Below are 26,449 nucleotides of genomic sequence, written 5' to 3'. Positions count from 1 at the left end.
CATCCCTGTCCTGCTATGCGTGGCCCCCCATCCTGTCCTGGTATGTGTGGTTCCCCCTGTTGTATGCCTGGCTCCCCCGGCCCCATCATTATATGCATGGCTCCCCCAGTCCCATCGCTGTATGCATGGTTCCCACGGTCCCATCGCCGTATATATGGCTCCCCTGGTCCCATCGCCATATGCATGGCTCCCCCGGTTCCATTGTTGCATGCATAGCTCCCCCGCTCCCATCGCTGTATGCATGGCTTCCCAGGTCCCATCGCTGTATGCATGGCTCCACCGGACCCATCGCAGTATGCATGGCTTTCCAGGTCCCATCGCTGTATGCATGGCTCCCCTGGACCCATCGCTGTATGCATGGCTCCCCCAGTCCCATCGCTGTATGCATGGCTCCACCTGTCCCATCGCTGTATGCATGGTTCCCCCGGTCCCATCACAGTATGCATGGCTTCCCAGGTCCCATCGCTGTATGCATGGCTCCCCCGGACCCATCGCAGTATGCATGGCTTCCCAGGTCCCATCGCTGTATGCATGGCTCCCCCAGTCCCATCGCTGTATGCATGGCTCCACCTGTCCCATCGCTGTATGCATGGCTCCCCCAGTCCCATCGCAGTATGCATGGCTTCCCAGGTCCCATCGCTGTATGCATGGCTCCCCCATGTCCCATAGCAGTATGCATGGCTTCCCAGGTCCCATCGCTGTATGCATGGCTCCCCCGGACCCATCGCAGTATGCATGGCTTCCCAGGTCCCATCGCTGTATGCATGGCTCCACCTGTCCCATCGCTGTATGCATGGCTCCCCCAGTCCCATCGCAGTATGCATGGCTTCCCAGGTCCCATCGCTGTATGCATGGCACCCCCAGTCCCATTGCTGCATGCATGGCTCCCCTGGTCTCGTCCAATTGTTGTATACTGTACATGGCTCACCCCCTCCCCGTCCTACTCACCCTCCTCATGGCATCGCTGCATCTCCATTGTCCCGATGCAGCAGCTCTTCCTGTGCTGAGTGGTCACATGGTACCGCTCATTAAGGTAATGAATATGCACTTCACACCTATGGGAGTGGAGACGCGTGCATATTCATTACTTTATCCATATCCATATGCCCTATTGGAGGACAAGTACCTCTGTGCAATAGAGGAATGGACAAATTATTCCTCTGACACCATATAATCTTTCGAGCGGCTAAGCACTCACCCAGGAAAGCAATCTAGGCAACCACTTTTAGCTGATCATAGGTGTAAACACTGGGAGCTACTGTCACATGGGCACTCTTCGTGGTCACCTCGCTGCCCCAAAATTGGCTACCATTAACAGGTTTAGTGCTTGCTACTCCATTTTTTCCTAGCCTTCACCCTTTAACCCCTGTATAGGGATGTGGACTTGCAGGGACCCTTAGGCTGGGTCCACAGAGTCAGATGCTGGCTGGTAGTGCAAGAAGGCAAGAAGAATTGTTAAGCAGCCAGGTCAGAACCATGAGGTATGGGTAGATACAAAATTGTCAGGCAAGAGAATAGTCAGTAAACAAGTCAAAATCAGGAATATCCACTAAGACAGGATCTATGATACTCACAATTCCAGAGATAGTAAGGTTATAACTGGAAGTGGGCACTAATTCTCAGGGGGGCTAAACAGTGAGTAGCACCACTCAGGGCTGACAGCAGGAAGAAAGACAAACTAACCAGGATTTAACCCCAAAGTTTTCTGAGTGCCCTGTCAATCGATATAATAAAGTGGGGCTTGAAAATTTGTGAACCCTTCAGAATTTTCCATATTTCTACATAAATTTGAAATAAAACTACACCAGATTTTCATATGTCATAAAAGGAGATAAAGTGAATCAATCAAATGAGGTATAAATAATGTACATTTTTCAATGAAGACAATGATCCAATATCATATTTTTGTAAGTAGTAAAAATATGTGAACCTTTAGGAATAGCAGATCAGTTGAAAGTGGAACTAAGAGTCTTCTCAAACAAAAAGATGACAACCTGGTGTGTTGTTAACCTGTCTTATTCAAAGATCATTAAGCTATCCACATCTGATCTTTACATCAGACATTAGTGGAAGTGCTCAGTGGAAGAAACAAAGGAGATTTCTGAGGACCTCACAAGAAGTGTTATTGAGGCTGGAAAAGGGAACAAAACCATCCCTAAACAGTTTGGACTCACAGATTGTTGGCAAATTGAGGAGATTTAAGACATCACAGAGCAAAAATAGAAAAAATTCAGAATATGCATCCTAGTTTGCGGTTTATGAGGGTATGCAGTCACAGACTAGTCAGAATGTAATTCTCAACTTTTTCCACTGGAGAAAGAGCCTACAAGAGCCACATGAACATTAGAATTGGATCAATGAGCAATGGATGAACGTGACACAAGGTGGGCAATCGGGTATGCATACTTCATTCACCACAATGCTTAAAAGTTGTGTGGTCCACTCCTCACCTTTCCTATCCTGTTATGAAGAATTAAAATTTATTAACATAAGATTGGAAAAACGACCGTATTATCAATGGATCAACTTTACTGTTGACACTAGGAAAGGTTTGGATAACAACCATACTACATGGATTTTGGAAACAAAAGCTTTGTATCCTGACACCCCACACCAGTGTACACACTGGCTTTAAAGGAAAGGTCTTAAAAGGGTTGAATTGTGATACAAGTATACACAAAGGATTAAATTGGCAAGGCGCGTGGCAGGACCATATGTGATGTTGCATGCTGTAAGTCCAACAAAGCACCTATGTATTTTTTTTTTACCGTCCGATACTGGCGACCTTCACTTTTCTTTTCACAAAGGATAAAATGATGCTCCCTGTAATTATTGGGATGTGCTGTCTACAGCTGGGATGACGATACAACGTGACAGCCAAATAACCACAGATCTGCGAACACTCTAACCTGTGAAATAATGAGAAATAAGACTTGACATGACAGAAACCGAGATAACGGAATCTGATGTTTATTGTTGGTAGATCCAAGAAATACAAGCAATTAGTGGTGTATGTCATGGTGTTCTCCATCACATCCCAGAAGACTAAAGGGGCATGTTCTGCTTTGCGTAGTAAAGGGGAAATCAAGAGGAAGAAAATCTATCCAGCGCAGCTGATTTATAACACGGGCGGTCTTATATGATCGGAGAGAAGACAAACCATAAGTATTATAAAGCAAGAAGCAATGATATTAATAGGTATGGAGTTATTATTTATCACAGCAATGGTGCTTAGGATCATATCAGATTTTACGTGGTTACAATCTGCCGCAGGATTCTTTGGTTGTTATCATTTGAGCTCATGGGTCAAGGCCCTAGCTAATGGACTTGACTCAAATTAATGTCAAGAACATGGTAACTTCCAATTAATGCACTCAAGCTGAACAAAAAATCAGCCCCAATTAAGGAAGACTGGTGATTCTTGAGGAGATGTGATTCATTGAGAGCTGCACATACCCGTTCCACACCAGATCTGCCCATTTTGGCAGAGCTGGGAACTACTGGCATGAAAACTCCAAAAATCCTAAAAATTTATGGTGCAGCTCTGAGTTCTGCAAAAATTTTGAGACTTTTCAAAGCAACTTTGGGAAATCGTTATGATGAATAATAGTCTCTTCAGTTGGTGAATCAATGAAGAATCCAGATCACTAAATTCCTAACGGTAAGATGCTTGTATCAATACCTAAGCATTTCTGGTCCTAAGGGGTTCTCTGCAGCCCCTTTTTGAGAAGAAATGTTAGGGTTAAGCTCACAAAATGTGGATGGGCGGAAATATGTTTAACTGCCTGGATTTGAAGGGATTTTCTAGGTTTGGAATAATCCTGTTCCCTAACACAGTTTGTAAGAAGAATAAAAGTTCTTTACCTTTTCCCATTTCCAGTGCTGATTCTCTACAGCTGTTCCTGGTGCCTGACATGCTCTGGAGCCCTGATGTCATGTCGACAGCCCTGCAGCCAATCAGTGAGCTCAACAGCTCTGAGTGAATTGCGCCATCGGGCAGAGCCGCTGGACTCACTGATTGCAGCACTGTCGACATGACGTCAGCACTGCAGACAATAAAATACACTGTTAATGTTCCTGTAAAAATAATTACATTTTATTTAAAAAATAATTAAAAAAAAAAACACCTTGCCAGCATGAGGGGACAGCATTCATTATCCAGGCAAGGTAACACTGGAGAATGCTGAGCAACGAGTGCACCACCAAGTAGTGCTAACTGTCTGTGCCGCCCACTGAACTGGAGCAGTGACATATAGCAGCCAAGGCTACCAGAGTGGAAAGGTAAGATTGTTACAGTACTGCACTATGTATTAAGTCTTTTATTGTCACTATATACTTGTATGTAAGTGATGATTTCATCCAGCTGAAAAGGATCTGTGGGAGGAGCTTTGTGAGGTTAGTCATGACGGTCAGCTGCAAATTATCAATAATGGTACTCTTGGCAATGATTGGATAAGAGTAGTTGATTGACAGTGCCCTCCTAATAATTCTCCTCCCTTCATGTCCCTTTTAGTTTGAAGCAAGGAAATACGTAGCCTCTCATGGTCGTGAAACTCTCCTAGTCAGTCTTACAGTGACTTAAATGTAATCTACCATCAGAAAGTGACCTATAGTTTATTTCAATATTTTTTGTGTTCCATGTATTTTTTTAAAAATATTTTCATTTTTTTTACATTCTGTCTTACTAGGAAGAGATTTCAGCAGGCTCCTTATTGTCAGAGACAGGATTACAATAGCAGGCACCATGTCTATACAGAGCTGATAACACAGGAGCCACAAGTTACAGGTGCGGTGCCGCATATGCCATAGGCGACCCAGCGGACCTGCTCCAATACAAATTTTTAGAGTCAGCTATGTACATATGTTGTTCCAGAAACAACAGGAAGTTGGAGTCTACAGAAGCCCCAGTGACCGGTGTGAAAACTGGTAAATTTCAATCTTTTATTTTAAATGCAGATCGTAATTTGGTAAAAAAAAAAAAAAAGACATTGTCAAAATTAAGAAAAAATAAATTCAATATAAAAACCTGATTTAAACAATAGGTTGTTTTCTAATAGCTTTTGTGATGACACAGCATTTAATCTTTATTATATAGATGTATATTTTCAGTACGACAAGAAGCATAGATTATTATCTCTATGTTGACTTTTGAATGTATATGATTGTTTTTTAGTTGGTCAACATTTTCATACTAGCCTGAATGGGACTCTGGAGTTGTTGTTTGTTCTAAGCTCATTGTCTGCTATCTTTGAGGGATAGAAACATAGGGTAATTGAACAATAGATATTTGATAATATTTTGAATGACTATTGTGTGGGACCCTGTGGCTTGTTGACTTGCAAAACAGAAGATTAAAAAATATGCAAATTGATTAAATACTGAAACAATGCGAGTTAATCACATCGCACCATCTTCTTGACCTTTGGATGATGGCTTGAAGGACAACAGTTGTGAACTATATAAGGTGGATATGCCTCTGTAGCAAGAGATGTGAAGAAAGAGAGACTAAAAACCACAGTCAGGAACACTCTATAGGACATCAGCCAGGACATTATGGCTCTATCATGAGGGACACAGATTTGACATTCTACAGGATGTCAGCTTAGGGACCACAGACCCGACTGAAAGAATACAGATCTGCTCCATTGACCATCACGGAAGCCATGGATACATTTTGGGTAGTCAGGAATGAGACCCACTGGTCACCTGGCTCTATGAAGATATTCGGAGAAACCTGGTTGTGACCCTACGGTTACCTGGCCTTATACCTCAAAGTACCGTCAGCATCCTAAGCTTTTTGTTATCTCCTTTCTTTGGGTGTCAAAGGTGGGGATAGTCAGAAGTGAGAGTGAGACTGTAATTTTGCAACATCTTGTATTTTGCTGGGACTGTTCTATGTGTTATTACCTGTTTTGTGGTTCAATAAAATATTGCCATGCTGTTTTACCCTCACCCTGTGTTGTCTGAGTAGTATTATGCCTATATAGGAGAGCGGGTGTTCAGTGGGATGAGCCCTGGTCCATGCGGTCTCGACCCTGCAGACTAAAGTACCCGCTGAACCCCTGTGTCTCCACAACTTCTTTTAAAGAGAACCTGTCAACATGATTTTGCATGTTAAAGTAAAGGCATTGCCATAATGATGCTGAAATACAGATTAAATTTATTGTATACCTTTAGTGAAGAAATTTGTATGGTGTTTGTTCTTTAATCAGAATTTGAAGATTTGGGATAATAACCTTTAGATGCATAGGGGACAGATGGTATGTAGGGTCTTTCCCCGGCCCCTCAGTCCGCCATCAGTGTCTGTATGATAGGTCACAGCTTTGAAAGTGATCTGTCGCCTGTGTGAAAGTGCACACCAGTCCCATCCTCGCAACGGGTGGTGCTTGAGTAAGGAGATAGACATACTGCCTATGTTCCCCCTTGAAGATAAGTGTTTTTGTGATGTGATATAATTCATTATAATGTTTGTCTGTTTAATGTTTTTTTATTGTTGTGTGATAAAGCTGTGTTCTGCCCAGCAACAGGTAGTGAGTAGGCATCCACAGAGTTAACGTTTGGCACTAGCCTGGATTGGGAGAGCTAAGAAGAAGAGACAAAGACAGTTTCCAGTCAGGGAGTCAAAGCCCAGCATGCAGTGGATGCAGACCAAAGGTCTGACTAGTCAGTAGAGCCGCCTGACATGGGTGTCCTTGGCGTGAGTGGAGACTGAGACAGTGTATATCGAGATCCTGAGCAGAAAGAAAATGTGACAGAAGGACAGAAGTGATACACCGGAGATGGATACTGGGACAGAACACCAAACAGTATGGCCCCAGTTTATTACTCAGAAGTAATGGCTCAGGAAGGAATGGGGAATGTGAGATGAAGAGAGTGCTCCGCGTGTCAGCAAGCTGAGAAGAGGGAATGAGGAAGCGGGTTGAGAATAGGACTCTCACTAACTGGACTGTAGTAGTGTGCTGGGTGGTGATGAAGACAGAGAAACTCGAGGCAAGAACAAGTGAACTTGAAGAGGTAGAAAGACTGTGGGTGAAGATGCTCCGTATTGTGAAAGAAACGCTCGTGAAGTTATGCACATAGTTCCCACCAAGTTAATGTTGAGTAAAAGACTATCTATTTTTCAGTGGTGGTCTCCCTCACTGAACAATTCAACATGCGGTCCAGGCTAGCCGAAGTCACCGGCATCACACGGCCTGCAAAGACATAGCACCCCTTTAAACAAAGTCCACACACCCAGCCAGGAACCCCACCTTCATGTAACAGGCCTGGTGGTAGGGGATAAATATCTTGCCCATAGCTACCGCACACTGCCATGTTACACTTGCACAGATTGATGGGTGGTCTTCAGTAAAATGGCGCCATGCAAATTCAGATCTAGGCTGAAAGACGTCTTTTAGAGATTTCATATAAATGCTGATTAAAGAACAACAACCGTGTGGATTTATTCACTTAAAGTATCTAGTTAATCTGTATAACAGCTCCATTATGGTGATGTCTTTACTCCAACTTGTGAAATGGTGCTGACAGGTTGTCTTTAAGCAATCATGGGACAATAGAATACACAGGTCATGTCATATCTAAAGACATCCTGTAGGCCAGACCCTTTTTTTAAAAACCCTAAATATTAAGATCTAGAGAGACAAATTTCTTCGACACGCATAGACAAATAAACCACTTATAGTCGGATTGACATCCTTCATCCTTTCCACATGGCAGCACAGATTTAACCAATTTGTTTCTCCATTACCTGCATTTGTATTGAAAAGCAACACAGCCCGGTAAGGCATACATCGCTGAAATCAGAGTCTCTGCCCTTTGTGACAAAGTCAATGGTAAAGTAAATGGAGGGAAGATATGTGTTACTACACTTAATGGTGATATAAAGCCAGAGTATTTTCCTTCAGAATACTAAAGTGTTGTGAGTCTAAGCTAAAGTTGCATACATGGGCTGTTTTAGTGGACATTCATAGAGCGGGTGTGAGAATGTCCACTTTATCTCCACCAGCAGAGTTGGCACCGTGTCCTGACAGGACCTGTGTGATTTCACAGTCATGTGATCAGTCACATAATGGAGGAGTCACATAGTCTGGGACTTAAGTAGTTGCCTTCCAAAGATCGCAGGGTTGTTGACTGCCTCAAGAGGAAGACTTCATGAGAGTTATTGTGCACATGGAGCTTGTGAAAGGACATTACTAACCCTGCGTGGGCTTACCCCCACTAGTGCAAGGACTGCACATTGCGCTACCGTTTTGTTTTGCTGTTTTGCCCAGAGGGCCGTGTTTATTTTTGATGCTTAAAACTTGGTTTATGGTGTATCCAATAAACCAAATGCATCCTTAAAGACGCAGTGTTCCTGTGACTACCTCTGTGTGCAGCCGATTGAGCTAATCTACTACACCCTATATTATCTATTGTCAGATTACATGGCTACAAACCTGCAAACAGAATCCTATCAATGTGAACAATTACTGTCTTAATAATTAATGTGTTTCTGTCATAAATATTATGACGCTTGTGAAAATAAATTCACGCCCATCCTGGACCACATAAAAATCATGATATCGCAAAACATTGCATGTCAGATAGGGCTTTATTTCTGGCATGGTAATTCGATTTTAAGCTCTGACACTTTGGGACATAGAACAGTCGTTTATCAGTGAATTAAACCTTGTCTTTTGTTGAAATGAAGAACTGCTCCTTTCTTCTGTCTACAGACAGAAACCTTCTAATCTTAGAAATCACAACATGTAAAGTAACGATCTTCCTTCTTCTACAGCAGGGGGCTCAAAAAGGTTGTATCACTCTTAATATCAGCGGTGCGGCGAGGGGATAACTTTTGTACTGTTGGATAAATTACACAAGTATTGGATGTATCATCAGAATTTCATTTGTTTAAGCCGGTGTCCTTGACATTACTATTTGCATATTAATAAAAATGCCAAGTACCCACAGTCCCACAGAGACACTCATTACTTAAAGCAAATGCTGACGCAGAGATGTGGCGATCTCTGATGACAGCGAGAGGGCAACATGCATGAAATGAAGAAAAGTCGTTGTCTTTCATAGATTCTCTGGGGATAGATCTGCAAACTGCTAAATCCAATAGTCAAATATGTGGTAAAATGTTTCAACTGAGAAACGCTTGCAGTATCCTTATCAATTCGCAAGCTTTGAAGCTGCTCCAGGATGACCTTCATGTCTTATAAATGTATCGGAAAATGGACAAAGACTAGGAATGAGTGCATCAATCACTAGCCACCGGGTGGTCAGTCTGTAGGATAGCATGATACAAATTGATACATAGTTTATGTTGTTTGACACATTAAGCACCAACCGCACACAAGTCTCCTGGTGCCGTAAGCACTGGTAAGTCCGGAATATAGGTTTTTCACCCATCTCTATTGATGAGAAAGAAGGGATGTCCATTGTATCATATGCACTCATCATGGATGATGAAATCACTTGTTTAACATCTATGTTGCTACCTGCCTCCGCTGTTTCCATCAATAAGTGGTGCAGTACCTTGGTTCTGATTGGTGCATCTCAATAATGCGGCAATGAGATATAATGAAATGTCCTTGAGAGACATGTGGTCCCAAATAGGCAAAAAGCATGGAGGTTATATCCTAGCGTGTTTGATATTGACCTGCTGTGAGCTCTGGGTGGCCTTCCTTCTATTTAAACTCTTGAATCTCTATCTGCCAGTTATAAGTACTCCTTTATCTGGTCCACACCTCTGTGCTTTGCTCCTGTAATTCCAGTGATTCTTCCTGTTTCAGGCATTGACCCGTTTTCTGAGTTTTCTTCTGGCTGACAATTTTGTATCTTTTTTATACCTCCTACTTCTGATTTGAGTTTCCTGCCAGCTTGTTCCATCGGCCAGCAGCAACATGAAGGACTCAATCCATGATCCTTGTTTAAATCCACATCCCTGCACACAGTACAACTTTTGTATCATGATCACATTGCCTGTGACATCAATATGGGTGGTTGTACTATTTCTATAATTAAAGTTTAAAATCTAAAGGGGTCATCTCACCTAGATAATTCATTTTCATATGCAATACTAGAGAACAGAGACACCTCATAATGGGAGATCCTGCTCTGGAATCCCCTCTAATAGCCAGAGCCAGGAATTAATATAGTTTCCCAAGTCAGTAGACCACATATTATAGTCAATGTCTTCAGATAGGTAATTCTATAATAATATTATGTGATCCTAAATTGCCTCTGCAGTTATCAGTAGCCGATCCTACATGGATCAACAGATCATTGGAGGGACATTTTGAAAACAACCCATTTCTGTGAACCCTACATGGACATTTTGAAAACAGGTCTTAGAGGATCTTTTGTTTTAGTAAGAGAAGGTAAGAGCCACTTGAAAGAGCAGTTTCACTTTGTAGGATTAAAGCCTCCCATATACCTTTGGTTGATTGTTCAGTTGGCAGCTATCTGGTCTGCCGAGCTCTCTTGTGTTCCCTACGAAAGAGCCACTACTAGACTCCTCTTATGAAGGCTTATCTCTTGGAAAACAAAAAGAACAGCAGATCAATATTGGACATGACTGATCCTTCTGACCCCCTCCTAAACCCCGATATCATCAATGCAGGGACAATCTGGGTGGCCACATTAGACTTTTCGGCCAAACTGGTCAAGATTGGCACATTCACCCAGTTTTAGTCTAATGTGTATGGAGACCTTGAGCATAAAATGCATTAAGTGCTCATGCCTTTTGATTTTGATTTGATTTTGGGGTAATCCAAGGCATGTTATGTAGGGTTGTACTAGGACAACAGTGAAGAATCAGGAGTATTTATTGTAAGGGTGCAAAGTCAGGCTCATAAAACAGATCAGAGTTTATCAGTCTGTAAAGGTACACTGGTGCTAAGACTGTGCATACCTGAGCCTAATGGGTCAAAAAAGTCTAAATTGAAGGTGATGACATTATGGAGACACAACAGTGACAGAATATATGCAGCACAGCCGGCAGAACAAAGATGGACCGTGTCGTGGAGGGCGAGTAGGCGATGGACAGTCTTTGTGATAGGGTCATAAACAGCAACTGTGATTTGAATGACAAGTTAAAGAACAACACTAGCAGCAATAATTGGAGTAATAATAATGTTTCCAATAAAAAAGATTCTGGTATCTTCTCTAATGAGAGGTCCCCGAGGAGCAGCTCAGAAGATAATGAAGTACAAGAGCAGGCACAAATCTGAAAAGTCATTTCATGTCAAAGCCTCATAATTATTCATCTAGGATAATTGGCCTTCATAATGATCTGTGACCTTTGTCAGTAAATGTCAGACAATCATGTCTGGACCTACCATGATCAATGAGACAATGACATAATGAGACAAATATGCATGTGAGGTTATCTACCCTTACCGGTGACTGACACAGATCAATATTCATCACGGTTTGGAAGATCTTTGCTTGCTGTCATTCAATAAGAGCTAACATTGTTTACATCTAATGGACTAAAATGAGTTCTGGTGATGGCATCTCCAACCACAAGGCATTAAAAGGGGTCCATCACCAGATTTCATAACATATTAATACATAGATCTCTTAGTCCTGATGAGGATGGTGTACTTACTTACAAAATACAAGTAAGGATAGCTTTATATTATCCTTTATCAATGCTATAATGTTAATTTTAATGTCAGGATTATGTAATCTGATATGGATTTTCAGTGCATATCAGTCCCATCCCTTGTAAAATATATTATTAAATATAGTTTATATTAGAAAATCTAATCACTGTTCCACTTTCAGTCCAGTTTCCGCTTCTATGGTACTTGAATGGCCCTAAAGGGACAAAGCTCAGTGGAAAGCAATATATTATAAAACTAGCTGCATGATCTCCCAGGAAAAAGTGTTTTACTGTTTTTTTTTACCCCCTCCCCTTTAAGAAAAGGAAATTCATCGTAGTAAAATGTGTGTATATAGATTCCCTTTAAAGATGTCTTTAACTGGATTTTTTTAAAATTTAATCTGAGAATCTCCACCTTTGGCCCTGGTCTACTGATTCTGGAAAAGTTTTTCTTTTTCTTCTGTGCAACTTTGTTCCAAAGTTATGACCCTTAGAAATAATGGCGCACAATTTACCGTCAACCAATTGGGCGTGTCCACGCAACTTCTCTGTGGGCGTGGCCATGTATTCCATTGGTCAGTGACTAAAAGAAGAAGTCCTGTGGAGTACGCTCAGTTGGTTAAAGGGAACAGTTGCAACATTATTCTCAGGGGGGGAATAACTTAGGATCAGAGGGCACAGGAAAAAAAGGAAAACTGGTCAAGAATCAGCGGAGGATGTACTCAGTTTAAATAAATAAAAAAAAAGCAATGAAAGATCCTCTTCAAAATATATAAAACCTTCCCCTTCCTTACTTCTGGGATTTAACAACTGTGAAGATATACTAAGGATTTCTTCAGAGTAATTGTATCAACCTGACACAATCTTGCCTGTAAAGTGATGGCGGTTGCACTTCTTGTACAAGAAGAATGAGTTTCTGCACATTGGCTGCTGCTAGAAGACACAAAATCTAGTTATTCTACAATGAAAGCTCCTGCGTGGGGGGACAGGCTGACAAGACAGCGCCTTGGTTTAGTCTCGAGCTTCTTTTGTATTATTCAGAGGTGTGTGTCCTTCAATTTTTAGAAATCCAGATGTGAGAAGGAAAATTCTGCAGCAGAAAGAGGGATGACTCAATATTGAGATATCATCTGACACTTAATCTTTTACGCTGTCACCGGGAGGAAATATCAACCTCCCATCTGCAATCTACACTATTCAGTACATCCAAGCCAGGATCGGTCCTGATAAACCACTGGTACATGATAATCTAACGTATTACATTGTAAAGATTGTCTCCTGGGTGATTAGCTGCAGCCAGTGAGACCAATAATAAAGCACATCTGCTCAGAGATATCGTAAGACAGCATTTAAAGAGGACCTGACATTCGGTAAAAAGCAGCAAGTATTTGCTCTTATTTTATTCTAGCTGCTCCCCCGAGAATTCCATTTTTTTCTGAATTAAAATCTGACATATAGTTCCAGAGATATGAGCCTTTTTACGTTGCTCAATAGTAATGGAGAACAGCCTTAAGACACGCCCCCGAGGATCTTGTGAGCTACGCCGCATAGGTAAATAACATAAAAAATAGCATTAAATAAAAAAGCCCACATGTCTGGAACCGTATGGTGGATATAAAAAAATAAAAAAATGAATACTCGGGAACAGAGGGAATAAAATTAAAGCAAAGACACTTTTAGCCTGGTGACAGGTCCTCTTTAAATGGAATTTTCAATATGGAACTCTTGAACTTACATTTCTTCTTTACGAAATAATTTATTTTTGCAGTAGAATGTTAAATATTTATTGCAACATGAATTTCTATTGGATGTGAGTACATTTCAGGATTACTAATAACGGCTGTGAGCACGGTTTTACTACTTGCCTCATTTCACAATTTCATTGAAGCCACAGTTGCTTAAAGCTGGAGATGAGTACAGTTCCCCAAATTTGTTTCAGGTTCGATTCATCCGAATTGGATGAAAAAATTCAATTTCAACCAAATCAATTTGCTTCATTCGAATGTGCTCCAAAGTCACCAAATGTTCTCAAATTAAGTGTGTGACACTCCGAGGTGTCCCAGGACTTCGTTCTGGCCATTTCATGCTTTTTAAAATGAAATCTGTCAGCAGTTTTTTTCCTACCATATCTGAGACAAGCCTGATGTAGGCAATGAGATCCTGAATCCAATGATGTATCATTTAGTTCACTGGGTGCAGTGATTCTGACATAATCAGAGTTCTTAGAATTATCAATGCAGCAAAGCTGAGAAAGCTAACCCCGCCCACACCACAGCTAACCCCACCCACACCACAGCTAACTCCGCCTATATCACAGCATTCTGTAAATGATCTACAGACTGTAAGCTGCTTGTCACAAGATGGGGCGGAGTTGGACTAGCAAGGAGGCGCTGCTGTAGCTGTTATAGTCAGTGAAATGATAATCACCAGGTGACAAAACCTTCAGTGTAAGGAAACAACACCACACAACCTGTCATGTGACATATCTTTGAAATCTGTGTTTTAACCCCTACCTCATGCTATCCTCAGATCACATAGCAAAAATCTGCTGACAGATTCTCTTTAATGCAAACACAGCCTTAGTAATGTCCAAGCGACATCAACACATATGTGGTGCTCGCAAACAGTGCATAGGTGCAAACAACTAAGTATCTCTGTGCTAAGCATCTCAATTTTTTTCCTTATTTTCTAAAGCATTAGTGCAATTCAAGTTTCATATATTTCATGTTTTCATACTATAGCGCTACTTTATTTGTTGGTTATATATACTCTTAGTTTGCACCTGTACACACTAGTTTTCTGTTTGGAAGTGATGGCAGTCTTTTGATATTTGTATACATGGGCTCTCTGACCGAGCACTCCACCCATCAGCTTGCGGCGGTTTTAATTATAGCATATCTATCCATATAATGTAGGGTTCAGCCTAACAGAGGATAGGTCCCCAGCAAAATGAGATCTCCTTGTCGTTGGCTGCTGGGCATGCATGAATTGGCCAAATTATGTCCTAAATATTTCCATTTATTCCTATTATATAGAGCAATAATGCAAATCAAATGTCATATATTTCATGCTTACATGCCATAGCGCTACAGAGTGCAACTTTGTTAGTACAGGTGCAAACAACTATATGAAATGAAATGCAATACTCTTATTTCCCTTGGACATAGAACAGATTATGTCACAGCCACTGATAGATACAGTGTGATAATGAATGCAGCAAAGAGAGCAGCAGCTTTCTGCTTAACAAAATGTCAGTGATTCCTCTGTCTCTCCCTATTAATTTCTTGTAATTATATCTATATATTCTCTTCTCCTCACACACATTATCTACCTGCATTTTGCACATTTTTTCCTTCTGATTAAGTTTTGATGTCCTCTCTCTTATCCACATGCCACACAATATAGCAGCAGCATTTCCTGCTTGGGCTTTTATAGTGGCTATAAGGCCAAGCAAAACATGGAAAATTACAGGGAGCGAGTTGTTTAGCTGCCGACCTCAAATGGATGGACGATGCTATCTGCCTGGTACCATGCTATCCCCACACTGTATTTCTCATCCAATCACACGTTACCTTCTCCGAGTCCATAGACTGGAACCAGCCTGCTCATTCATTCTATGAGAAAGCCCAGGGCTTCACACAAAACGACGGCAGAATGCAGAAAACGACTAAACTTCCAATAATGGTGGGAACAGGAAGACAGTTTCATCAGAACTCTAACTTTCTTTTCGGGAGAACTTGTAGCAGAATGTCTGTCTTCCACTAGCTCCTCCCTCTCCATAGAACCTTAAAGGCACCAACTGACACATCCTATCTTAGTTATGGGAAAGTCTGGTTTCAACAAATTCATATATTACCCCAGAATTAAGAGTGAACGATCAGTCCTGCAGGAGAAAGAAGCAGATTTCTCTGATAAGATATATTGCAAAGTTTCTTATATTCAGCTGTATTATTAACTTATGAAATAAATGAAATGACAACTGCTTTTTAAGCCTCATTCACACATCCGTGTTTAATGTCCATGTTTTATCCGAGTTTTTCACAGTTAGAACACATACCCATTATAGTCCATGGGGATGCTCATTTGTCACATTTTGATATAAGTCTATGCCATGGGTATTTGAACTAAGACAGCTCCCTGATGGCATCCTAGTTGCATCCTAGTCTATTTTTTACTGTTAGTTAGGAGAAGCTTGAGCAAAAATAATCAAATACTGATGAAAATCTGATTCAGCAATCTGATGGAAATCAGTCCATTATTTTTCCTTACTATAGGAAAAAAATTGAGATGTCTGAATGAAGCTTTACAGGTTTTGCATCCGCCATCCCAGACATTGGCTCTGATGGAAGGCTTCATTTTCTTTTGCATAGATGTAGTAGTGCTGAGCATTTCATTGCAGTGGATGTCAAGATTCCTAATACGTAGCATGAGGAATTGCTGCTCCATCTATTTAGTGCAGCACTCCCATCTTCCATTCTCCGATATACACAAAAGGAGATTCTTCAACCACAAGGGGGCAGTGTGTCTGCAGGGATATATATTCAGTATATATACTGTGTATATATATAATGCTCGCTAGTACAGACAGCAGGATCATGCAAAACTGTGCGGTGCTATAGATGATGGGAGTTATGAATTTAGAATATATAGGAAATGAATGAATAATGAAGAATATTAGGAACAAATTTCTTAAATATACGCTGATAACCTTCAAATTTGCATATATCAAGTTTCATATGTCTATTATTCTAGAATGTCTGGATCATCTTATGCTAATAGAGTCAGCAATCAAAGTATAGAAGCATTGTGTATACTAAAAAATAAAACTGCCATTTAAGACATAATATTAAAAATATTATTATTATTATTATTATTATTATTATTATTATTATTAAAGTCCTGATTCTTTATTGCACTCTGATCTGTAGATATGCAGATAATCTTTGAATGGGGGATACAACTTATGGTGAGATTTCAGCACATTTTATGAAGTTTTACATAGAGCTGCACTTAAAGGAATTGTTCACGTTTAGGGATGAGAGATAGAGGAGAGGGAGAACTGCTTACATATGTATACACAGATCATGGTCAGATCTCAGCACAATACACAAAGTTTTATATAGATCTGCACTTACAGAAGACTACCATACTTAGGGAGCTATATGTGTATATCTGTTTACCTGCTATTGCCCCTGGATTGCACTGTCTATGGCTGGAATCTGACAGTGGACTTGTTCTGACAGTCTGCTGGGAGAGTTTATCTACTATATAATTGTCTAAGGGGTACTTCCGTCTTTCTGTCTGTCTGTGACGGATATTCATTGGTCGCGGCCTCTGTCTGTCATGGAATCCAAGTCGCTGATTGGTTGTGGCAAAACCCCCACGACCAATCAGCGACGCGCACAGTCCGGAAGAAAATGGCCACTCCTTACTCTCCGCACTCACTGCCCGGCGCCCGCATACTCCCCTCCGGTCAGCGCTCACACAGGGTTAATGCCGGCGGTAACGGACCGCGTTATGCCACAGGTAACGCACTCCGTAACCGCTGCTATTAACCCTGTGTGTCCCCAATTTTTTACTATTGATGCAGCCTATGCGGCATCAATAGTAAAAAAAATGTAATGTTAAAAATAATTAAAAAAAAAAAAACCTGCTATACTCACCCTCGGTAGTCCGCCGAGCTGCTCGCGCCGGCCGCCATCTTCCATTCCCGGCGATGCATTGCAAAATTACCCAGAAGACTTAGCAGTCTGGCTATACATCGTGGGCTGCGCAATATACAACGTGGGCTGCCAATGTACAACGTGGGCTGCGCAATATACTACGTGGGCTGCGCAATATACTACGTGGGCTGCGCAATGTACAACGTGGGCTGCGCAATGTACAACGTGGCCTGCGCAATATACAACGTGGCCTGCGCAATATACAACGTGGGCTGCGCAATGTACAATGTGGGCTGCGCAATGTACAACGTGGGCTGCGCAATGTACAACGTGGGCTGCGCAATATACTATGTGGGCTGTGCAATATACAACGTGGGCTGCGCAATATACTACGTGGGCTGCGCAATATATTATGTGGGCTGCGCAATATACTACGTGGGCTGCACAATATACTACGTGGGCTGCGCAATATATTATGTGGGCTGCGCAATATACTACGTGGACTGCGCAATATACTACGTGGGCTGTGCAATATACTATGTGGGCTGCACAATATACTACGTGGGCTGCGCAATGTACAAAGTGGGCTGTGCAATATACTACGTGGGCTGCCCAATATACTACGTGGGCTGTGCAATGTACTGCGTGGGCTGCACAATGTACTGCGTGGGCTGCGCAATGTACTGTGTGTGCTGCGCAATGTACTGCGTTGGCTGCTCAATGTACTGCGTGGCTGTGCAATACACTATGTGGGCTGTGCTATACACTACGCATATATATTCTAGAATACCCGATGCGTTAGAATCGGGCCACCATCTAGTAACTTTATATTTGTCTTTATCTGACCTGATCTACGCTGATTTATAACCAAAGACCACATCATAACTGCAGAGAAACATACAGTCTGTAGAAGACAAAAGGTGCAAAATTTTTAATGACAATTGTAAAAATAAGCTTTAGCCCTAAATACATGAAGTTAAGAAAATAAAAATGTGCTCAAAAGTGAACATCCTATTTAACTATATTTTCTGTGCTCTGATTTTACTGTCACATCATTGGGCTCACATCTCGCTTCTTAAAGTTGTTTTTCCATCATTTAATTGCAAGAATTGCCCATGGCCATGACATTGGGATTGGTAGGAGTCCAACCTAACAGATATAAAGAGTGCAGGGGCACATTACAGCTCAGCTGTGCTGCATCTGTTGTACAGTCTCCTTCAGACTGTATACAGTCTGTGTCTACTCCTATAGACCATTTACAGTCTGTGTCTAGTCCTTTAGATGATATATAGTCCGTGGCTAGTCATCTAGATCATATATAGTCCGTGGACGGTCCACGCCCCTTTGAAGAAGCTATTGAGAAACAGCACTCGTCGGGCGCGGGGTAGCAGCACCAGCACTTTATATATAGCGCATGGACCTGCTTTACTAACATCCATACGACAGGTAATTGATTTATAACAGTGCACTTTTTCCCTCTCTTTACTTTTCAGGTGGTATATAGGTAGTATAGTGGCCGTTTCACTCCCCAGCTTTACCTAGCATTAAATTGTGCTTGGCTGGGTATACCTCTATCTGCTTTTGTCCTTTAGGGAATACAGCATATTTGAATATATCTGAATATCACTTGTCTCTTGCGCTTATATATACTGTCACCATGCACTTTATTCCAATGTTATTGTAATTATTATTTCTTTTATACCAAGATCAGAATACTTACAATTACATCATTTGTTGAACGTGTGCTGGGCAGTCTCCTCCTGTATTTGGAGGTTGTTCTTTCCCCCCTTTTTTGTCTTATGTATTACTCACTATTTTAACTATTTTCAAAGAAAAACCACAGTTTTTAACTATACCCTCCCTCACTTCTCTTCTTTTATGGCACCCACCATATTAGAATATGTTTTTGATATTTTGTCGAAGTGACTTTAGCCGCTGCTAAAATAGGACTATGGAAATAATTGTATATAGTCTGTTTCAAGTCCTCTAGACCGTATACAGTCTGTTTCAAGTCCTCTAGACCGTATACAGTCCGTGACTAGTCCCCTACTCTGTATATAGTATAAATCCTGTAGGATATACAGTGGGGGTGGATTATGTCAGTGGCACAGGGTTCACTACCAAAGTACCAAAGTTATTGTTATGATTCACAGGAATATGCAGAATGTGACCTCTGCAGCTAATCAATGGCCACTGACTGGTTGCAGCGGTCATTTGATGCTCCCTCCCAGAAGAAAAAGTAATAAGATTTATGGCAGACACTGGTAGAAGTGCAGATGAGAGAATTGGACCTGATAGGTAAGTGTATATTTATTATTTCAGGACCCCCATGGGCACAGCTTCAACTGATTACGACCCCTGTAATAATTTATCGCCCACTGCATCTCTTTGCACTGATTTATCCTCCGCTGGATGTGACGGAAAATAAAGAACTCCTCTCGTTTCCTTCTCTGCTGTCGATCCTTTATCCAATGTGTCATCTCTGCTTGCGGTTTGCTGAATTTTAGATGATCTAGTAAAGAGAGCAGCGCTGCCCTCTAGTGCTCAGTCCGCAGTACAAAACCATGAGGGAGGGGGACAATATCCCAGATGTACAGAGCAAAATGCTCACAACTTGTCCATTTCCCAGTGCTGCATCCCGGGAGTCGGCTCAGTCATTACCACCACTGAAGCATCTGTACGCTGAAGTTTGGCGCCGATGTCTCCCGATAGCTGTGAAGCCTCCATGGTTTTATTAATTTACTATTCTAGGTTATATAGCACCACTGTAGTCCGCAGCGCCTTACATACATTGATTATGTGACCCATACAATGATATCTCACCATTACGATCTTACTACTTTGTTGCAGCCCCGGTATTAGGAAAATAAAGAACATTGCTTCTCCCAGACCCCATAAGAGTGCTGTCAGCATAGGGTAGGGGCTGAGACCCTGATTTCAGTGATGTGTCACTTATTGGGCTGTGTGCTGTTGTTTCAATACTATAAGGGTTTTATCAGCAGGTGTTTTTATTACCTTTGGACTAGCTGCCCCATGACTCCTAGTCCAACCAAGCACACAGCACTGATGAGCAGCGCACTGTCAGTAGACTATGTACACAGAAGACTGTAGTGTACGCAGGCTTAGCTTTCTGAGCTCTGCTCTATGCTACATCTAAAGGTCTGCATCACAACTGCTGCACCCAGTAAACTAAGTGATACATCGCTGGAATCAGGGTCTCAGCCCCTACATCACGGTGCTGTTAGATGTGACTGAAAAAACCTGAGAACAGATTTCCTTTATGACTGTTGGAATGACAAACTCTCTGGACTACAACTGCAAAGAGAGATGGTAACTGGACGATGGGTCCACGCTATGGTCAGGGCTGAGATACAGATGGGTATACAGTAATATAAACTAGGGGCCACAGATATATACACACTGTACCGCAATGCTGAGACTAGGGGCCACAGATATATACGCACTGTACAGCAATGCTGAGACTAGGGGCCACAGATATATACACACTGTACCGCAATGCTGAGACTAGAGGCCACAGATATAGGAACACACTGTACAGCGATGCTGGGACTAGGGGCCACAGATATATACACACTGTACAGCAATGCTGGGACTAGGGGCCACAGATATAGGAACACACTGTACAGCAATGCTGAGACTAGGGGCCACATATATATACACACTGTACCGCAATGCTGAGACTAGGGGCCACATATATATATACACACTGTACCGCAATGCTGAGACTAGGGGCCACAGATATATACACACTGTACCGCAATGCTGAGACTAGGGGCCACAGATATATACACACTGTACAGCAATGCTGAGACTAGGGGCCACAGATATATACACACTGTACAGCAATGCTGCGACTAGGGGCCACAGATATATACACACTGTACAGTGATGCTGAGACTAGGGGCCACAGATATATACACACTGTACAGTGATGCTGAGACTAGGGGCCACAGATATATACACACTGTACAGCAATGCTGAGACTAGGGGCCACAGATATATACACACTGTACAGCAATGCTGCGACTAGGGGCCACAGATATATACACACTGTACAGCAATGCTGGGACTAGGGGCCACAGATATATACACACTGTACAGTGATGCTGCGACTAGGGGCCACAGATATATACACACTGTACAGCAATGCTGCGACTAGGGGCCACAGATATATACACACTGTACAGCAATGCTGCGACTAGGGGCCACAGATATATACACACTGTACAGTGATGCTGCGACTAGGGGCCACAGATATATACACACTGTACAGCAATGCTGAGACTAGGGGCCACATATATATATACACACTGTACAGCAATGCTGAGACTAGGGGCCACAGATATATACACACTGTACAGTGATGCTGAGACTAGGGGCCACAGATATATATACACACTGTACCACAATGCTGCGACTAGGGGCCACATATATATACACACTGTACAGCAATGCTGGGACTAGGGGCCACATATATATACACACTGTACAGTGATGCTGAGACTAGGGGCCACAGATATATATACACACTGTACCACAATGCTGCGACTAGGGGCCACATATATATACACACTGTACCACAATGCTGGGACTAGGGGCCACATATATATACACACTGTACAGCAATGCTGAGACTAGGGGCCACAGATATATACACACTGTACAGCAATGCTGCGACTAGGGGCCACAGATATATACACACTGTACAGCAATGCTGGGACTAGGGGCCACAGATATATACACACTGTACAGTGATGCTGAGACTAGGGGCCACAGATATATACACACTGTACAGCAATGCTGGGACTAGGGGCCACAGATATATACACACTGTACAGTGATGCTGAGACTAGGGGCCACAGATATATACACACTGTACAGCAATGCTGAGACTAGGGGCCACAGATATATACACACTGTACAGTGATGCTGCGACTAGGGGCCACAGATATATACACACTGTACAGCAATGCTGAGACTAGGGGCCACAGATATATACACACTGTACAGCAATGCTGCGACTAGGGGCCACAGATATATACACACTGTACAGCAATGCTGGGACTAGGGGCCACAGATATATACACACTGTACAGTGATGCTGCGACTAGGGGCCACAGATATATACACACTGTACAGCAATGCTGCGACTAGGGGCCACAGATATATACACACTGTACAGCAATGCTGCGACTAGGGGCCACAGATATATACACACTGTACAGTGATGCTGCGACTAGGGGCCACAGATATATACACACTGTACAGCAATGCTGAGACTAGGGGCCACATATATATATACACACTGTACAGCAATGCTGAGACTAGGGGCCACAGATATATACACACTGTACAGTGATGCTGAGACTAGGGGCCACAGATATATATACACACTGTACCACAATGCTGCGACTAGGGGCCACATATATATACACACTGTACAGCAATGCTGGGACTAGGGGCCACATATATATACACACTGTACAGTGATGCTGAGACTAGGGGCCACAGATATATATACACACTGTACCACAATGCTGCGACTAGGGGCCACATATATATACACACTGTACCACAATGCTGGGACTAGGGGCCACATATATATACACACTGTACAGCAATGCTGAGACTAGGGGCCACAGATATATACACACTGTACAGCAATGCTGGGACTAGGGGCCACAGATATATACACACTGTACAGCAATGCTGAGACTAGGGGCCACAGATATATACACACTGTACAGCAATGCTGAGACTAGGGGCCACAGATATATACACACTGTACAGCAATGCTGCGACTAGGGGCCACAGATATATACACACTGTACAGTGATGCTGCGACTAGGGGCCACAGATATATACACACTGTACAGCAATGCTGGGACTAGGGGCCACAGATATATACACACTGTACAGCAATGCTGGGACTAGGGGCCACAGATATATACACACTGTACAGCAATGCTGGGACTAGGGGCCACAGATATATACACACTGTACAGCAATGCTGAGACTAGGGGCCACAGATATATACACACTGTACAGTGATGCTGAGACTAGGGGCCACAGATATATATACACACTGTACCGCAATGCTGAGACTAGGGGCCACAGATATATACACACTGTACAGCAATGCTGGGACTAGGGGCCACAGATATATACACACTGTACAGCAATGCTGAGACTAGGGGCCACATATATATATACACACTGTACAGCAATGCTGGGACTAGGGGCCACAGATATATACACACTGTACAGCAATGCTGGGACTAGGGGCCACAGATATATACACACTGTACAGTGATGCTGCGACTAGGGGCCACAGATATATACACACTGTACAGCAATGCTGCGACTAGGGGCCACAGATATATACACACTGTACAGCAATGCTGCGACTAGGGGCCACAGATATATACACACTGTACAGTGATGCTGCGACTAGGGGCCACAGATATATACACACTGTACAGCAATGCTGAGACTAGGGGCCACATATATATATACACACTGTACAGCAATGCTGAGACTAGGGGCCACAGATATATACACACTGTACAGCAATGCTGGGACTAGGGGCCACATATATATACACACTGTACCGCAAGGCTGAGACTAGGGGCCACATATATATATATACACACTGTACAGTGATGTTGCGACTAGGGGCCACAGATATATACACACTGTACAGTGATGCTGAGACTAGGGGCCACAGATATATACACACTGTACCGCAATGCTGAGACTAGGGGCCACATATATATATACACACTCTACAGTGATGCTGAGACTAGGGGCCACATATATATACACACTGTACAGCAATGCTGGGACTAGGGGCCACAGATATATATACACACTATACAGCAATGCTGGGACTAGGGGCCACAGATATATACACACTGTACCGCAATGCTGAGACTAGGGGCCACAGATATATACACACTGTACAGCAATGCTGAGACTAGGGGCCACAGATATATACACACTGTACAGCAATGTTGGGACTAGGGGCCACAGATATATACACACTGTACCGCAATGCTGAGACTAGGGGCCACAGATATATACACACTGTACAGCAATGCTGAGACTAGGGGCCACAGATATATACACACTGTACCGCAATGGTGAGACTAGGGGCCACAGATATATACACACTGTACCGCAATGCTGAGACTAGGGGCCACATATATATATACACACTCTACAGTGATGCTGAGACTAGGGGCCACATATATATACACACTGTACAGCAATGCTGAGACTAGGGGCCATAGATATATACACACTGTACAGCAATGCTGAGACTAGGGGCCACAGATATATACACACTGTACAGCAATGTTGGGACTAGGGGCCACAGATATATACACACTGTACAGCAATGCTGAGACTAGGGGCCACAGATATATACACACTGTACCGCAATGCTGAGACTAGGGGCCACAGATATATACACACTGTACCGCAATGCTGAGACTAGGGGCCACAGATATATACACACTGTACAGCAATGCTGAGACTAGGGGCCACAGATATATACACACTGTACCGCAATGCTGAGACTAGGGGCCACAGGTATATACACACTGTCCCACAATGCTGCGACTAGGGGCCACAGGTATATACACACTCTACAGCAATGCTGGGACTAGGGGCCACAGATATATACACACTGTACAGCAATGCTGAGACTAGGGGCCACAGATATATACACACTGTACAGCAATGCTGAGACTAGGGGCCACAGATATATACACACTGTACAGCAATGCTGAGACTAGGGGCCACAGATATATACACACTGTACAGCAATGCTGCGACTAGGGGCCACATATATATATACACACTGTACAGCAATGCTGCGACTAGGGGCCACAGATATATATATATACACACTGTACAGTGATGCTGAGACTAGGGGCCACAGATATATACAATCGTGCACTTGGCTACATGGAGAACCATCATGTTTGGTTATGGGGCTGTAGATAGTTGTGTACTCCTCCACAGTATGTGCTCTCCACATGAACATATTCCCACAGTGGTCCATTCACTAACTTTCCCCCTGACTTGCAGACCCCGCTGTACTCACAGTTGGCAGCTGTTGATCCCGGGTGGCACAGAGGGGGCAGCAGGCACAGCAGCGCCCACAACACTTTTACATCCGAATCCATGGCTAGTGGCTTGTGTACAGTGGGGTCCCCAGACCGCTGCGCTGTGACTGCTCAGACCGAGCCGTGCGCCTCAGCATCATCCAGCAGCTCCCGGAGCCGCGCACATCCCGGGCACAGACACATCCACAGGCGGCGAGACCTGCTGCTGACACGTGCAGAGCGCTGAGCAGGAGGAGAATCAGCACCAGAGATGGGGGACAGCTCCTTATAGGCGAACACTGTGCTCTCCACCCACAGCCAGCGCAGGCTGCACCCACTGGCTGCACGGAGCCCTCATGCAGCATCATACCCCCAGCTCCCCCTGTGCACAGGAGCAGCACACAAGTGGCAGGCTCACACTCTGCTGCAGTGTGACAGGGGTGCACATAATAATGCTGACATATCACCTGGAGCAGGGGTGCACATAATAATGCTGACATATCACCTGGAGCAGGGGTGCACATAATAATGCTGACATATCACCTGGAGCAGGGGTGCACATAATAACGCTGACATATCACCTGGAGCAGGGGTGCACATAATAATGCTGACATACCACCTGGAGCAGGGGTGCACATAATAATGCTGACATATCACCTGGAGCAGGGGTGCACATAATAATGCTGACATATCACCTGGAGCAGGGGTGCACATAATAATGCTGACATATCACCTGGAGCAGGGGTGCACATAATAACGCTGACATATCACCTGGAGCAGGGGTGCACATAATAATGCTGACATACCACCTGGAGCAGGGGTGCACATAATAATGCTGACATATCACCTGGAGCAGGGGTGCACATAATAATGCTGGCATACCACATGGAGCAGGGGTGCACATAATAATGCTGACATATCACATGGAGCAGGGGTGCACATAATAATGCTGACATATCACCTGGAGCAGGGGTGCACATAATAATGCTGACATATCACCTGGAGCAGGGGTGCACATAATAACGCTGACATATCACCTGGAGCAGGGGTGCACATAA

The 26,449-nt window shown here is 43.1% G+C and overlaps 1 protein-coding gene across 2 annotated transcripts in view; it reads right to left on the bottom strand.

Annotated features, from left to right (window-relative positions):
• LOC143773326 (contactin-associated protein-like 5) overlaps positions 1–25,652 on the bottom strand; it is a 484,664-nt gene extending 459,012 nt beyond the window's left edge. For both annotated transcript variants that reach the window (XM_077260812.1, XM_077260804.1), the window contains exon 1: positions 25,391–25,652. In XM_077260812.1, coding sequence (XP_077116927.1) covers positions 25,391–25,472 — 82 coding nt within the window. In that variant the 5' untranslated portion in view covers positions 25,473–25,652. The remainder of the gene's footprint in view (positions 1–25,390) is intronic.
• Between the last annotated feature and the right edge of the window lie 797 nt (positions 25,653–26,449).

This window comes from Ranitomeya variabilis, chromosome 1 (genome assembly GCF_051348905.1).
Source record: "Ranitomeya variabilis isolate aRanVar5 chromosome 1, aRanVar5.hap1, whole genome shotgun sequence".
Taxonomy (NCBI): domain Eukaryota; kingdom Metazoa; phylum Chordata; class Amphibia; order Anura; family Dendrobatidae; genus Ranitomeya; species Ranitomeya variabilis.
Note: the sequence above shows the minus strand (reverse complement) of the source record. Positions and strands in the feature narration are given on the sequence as shown.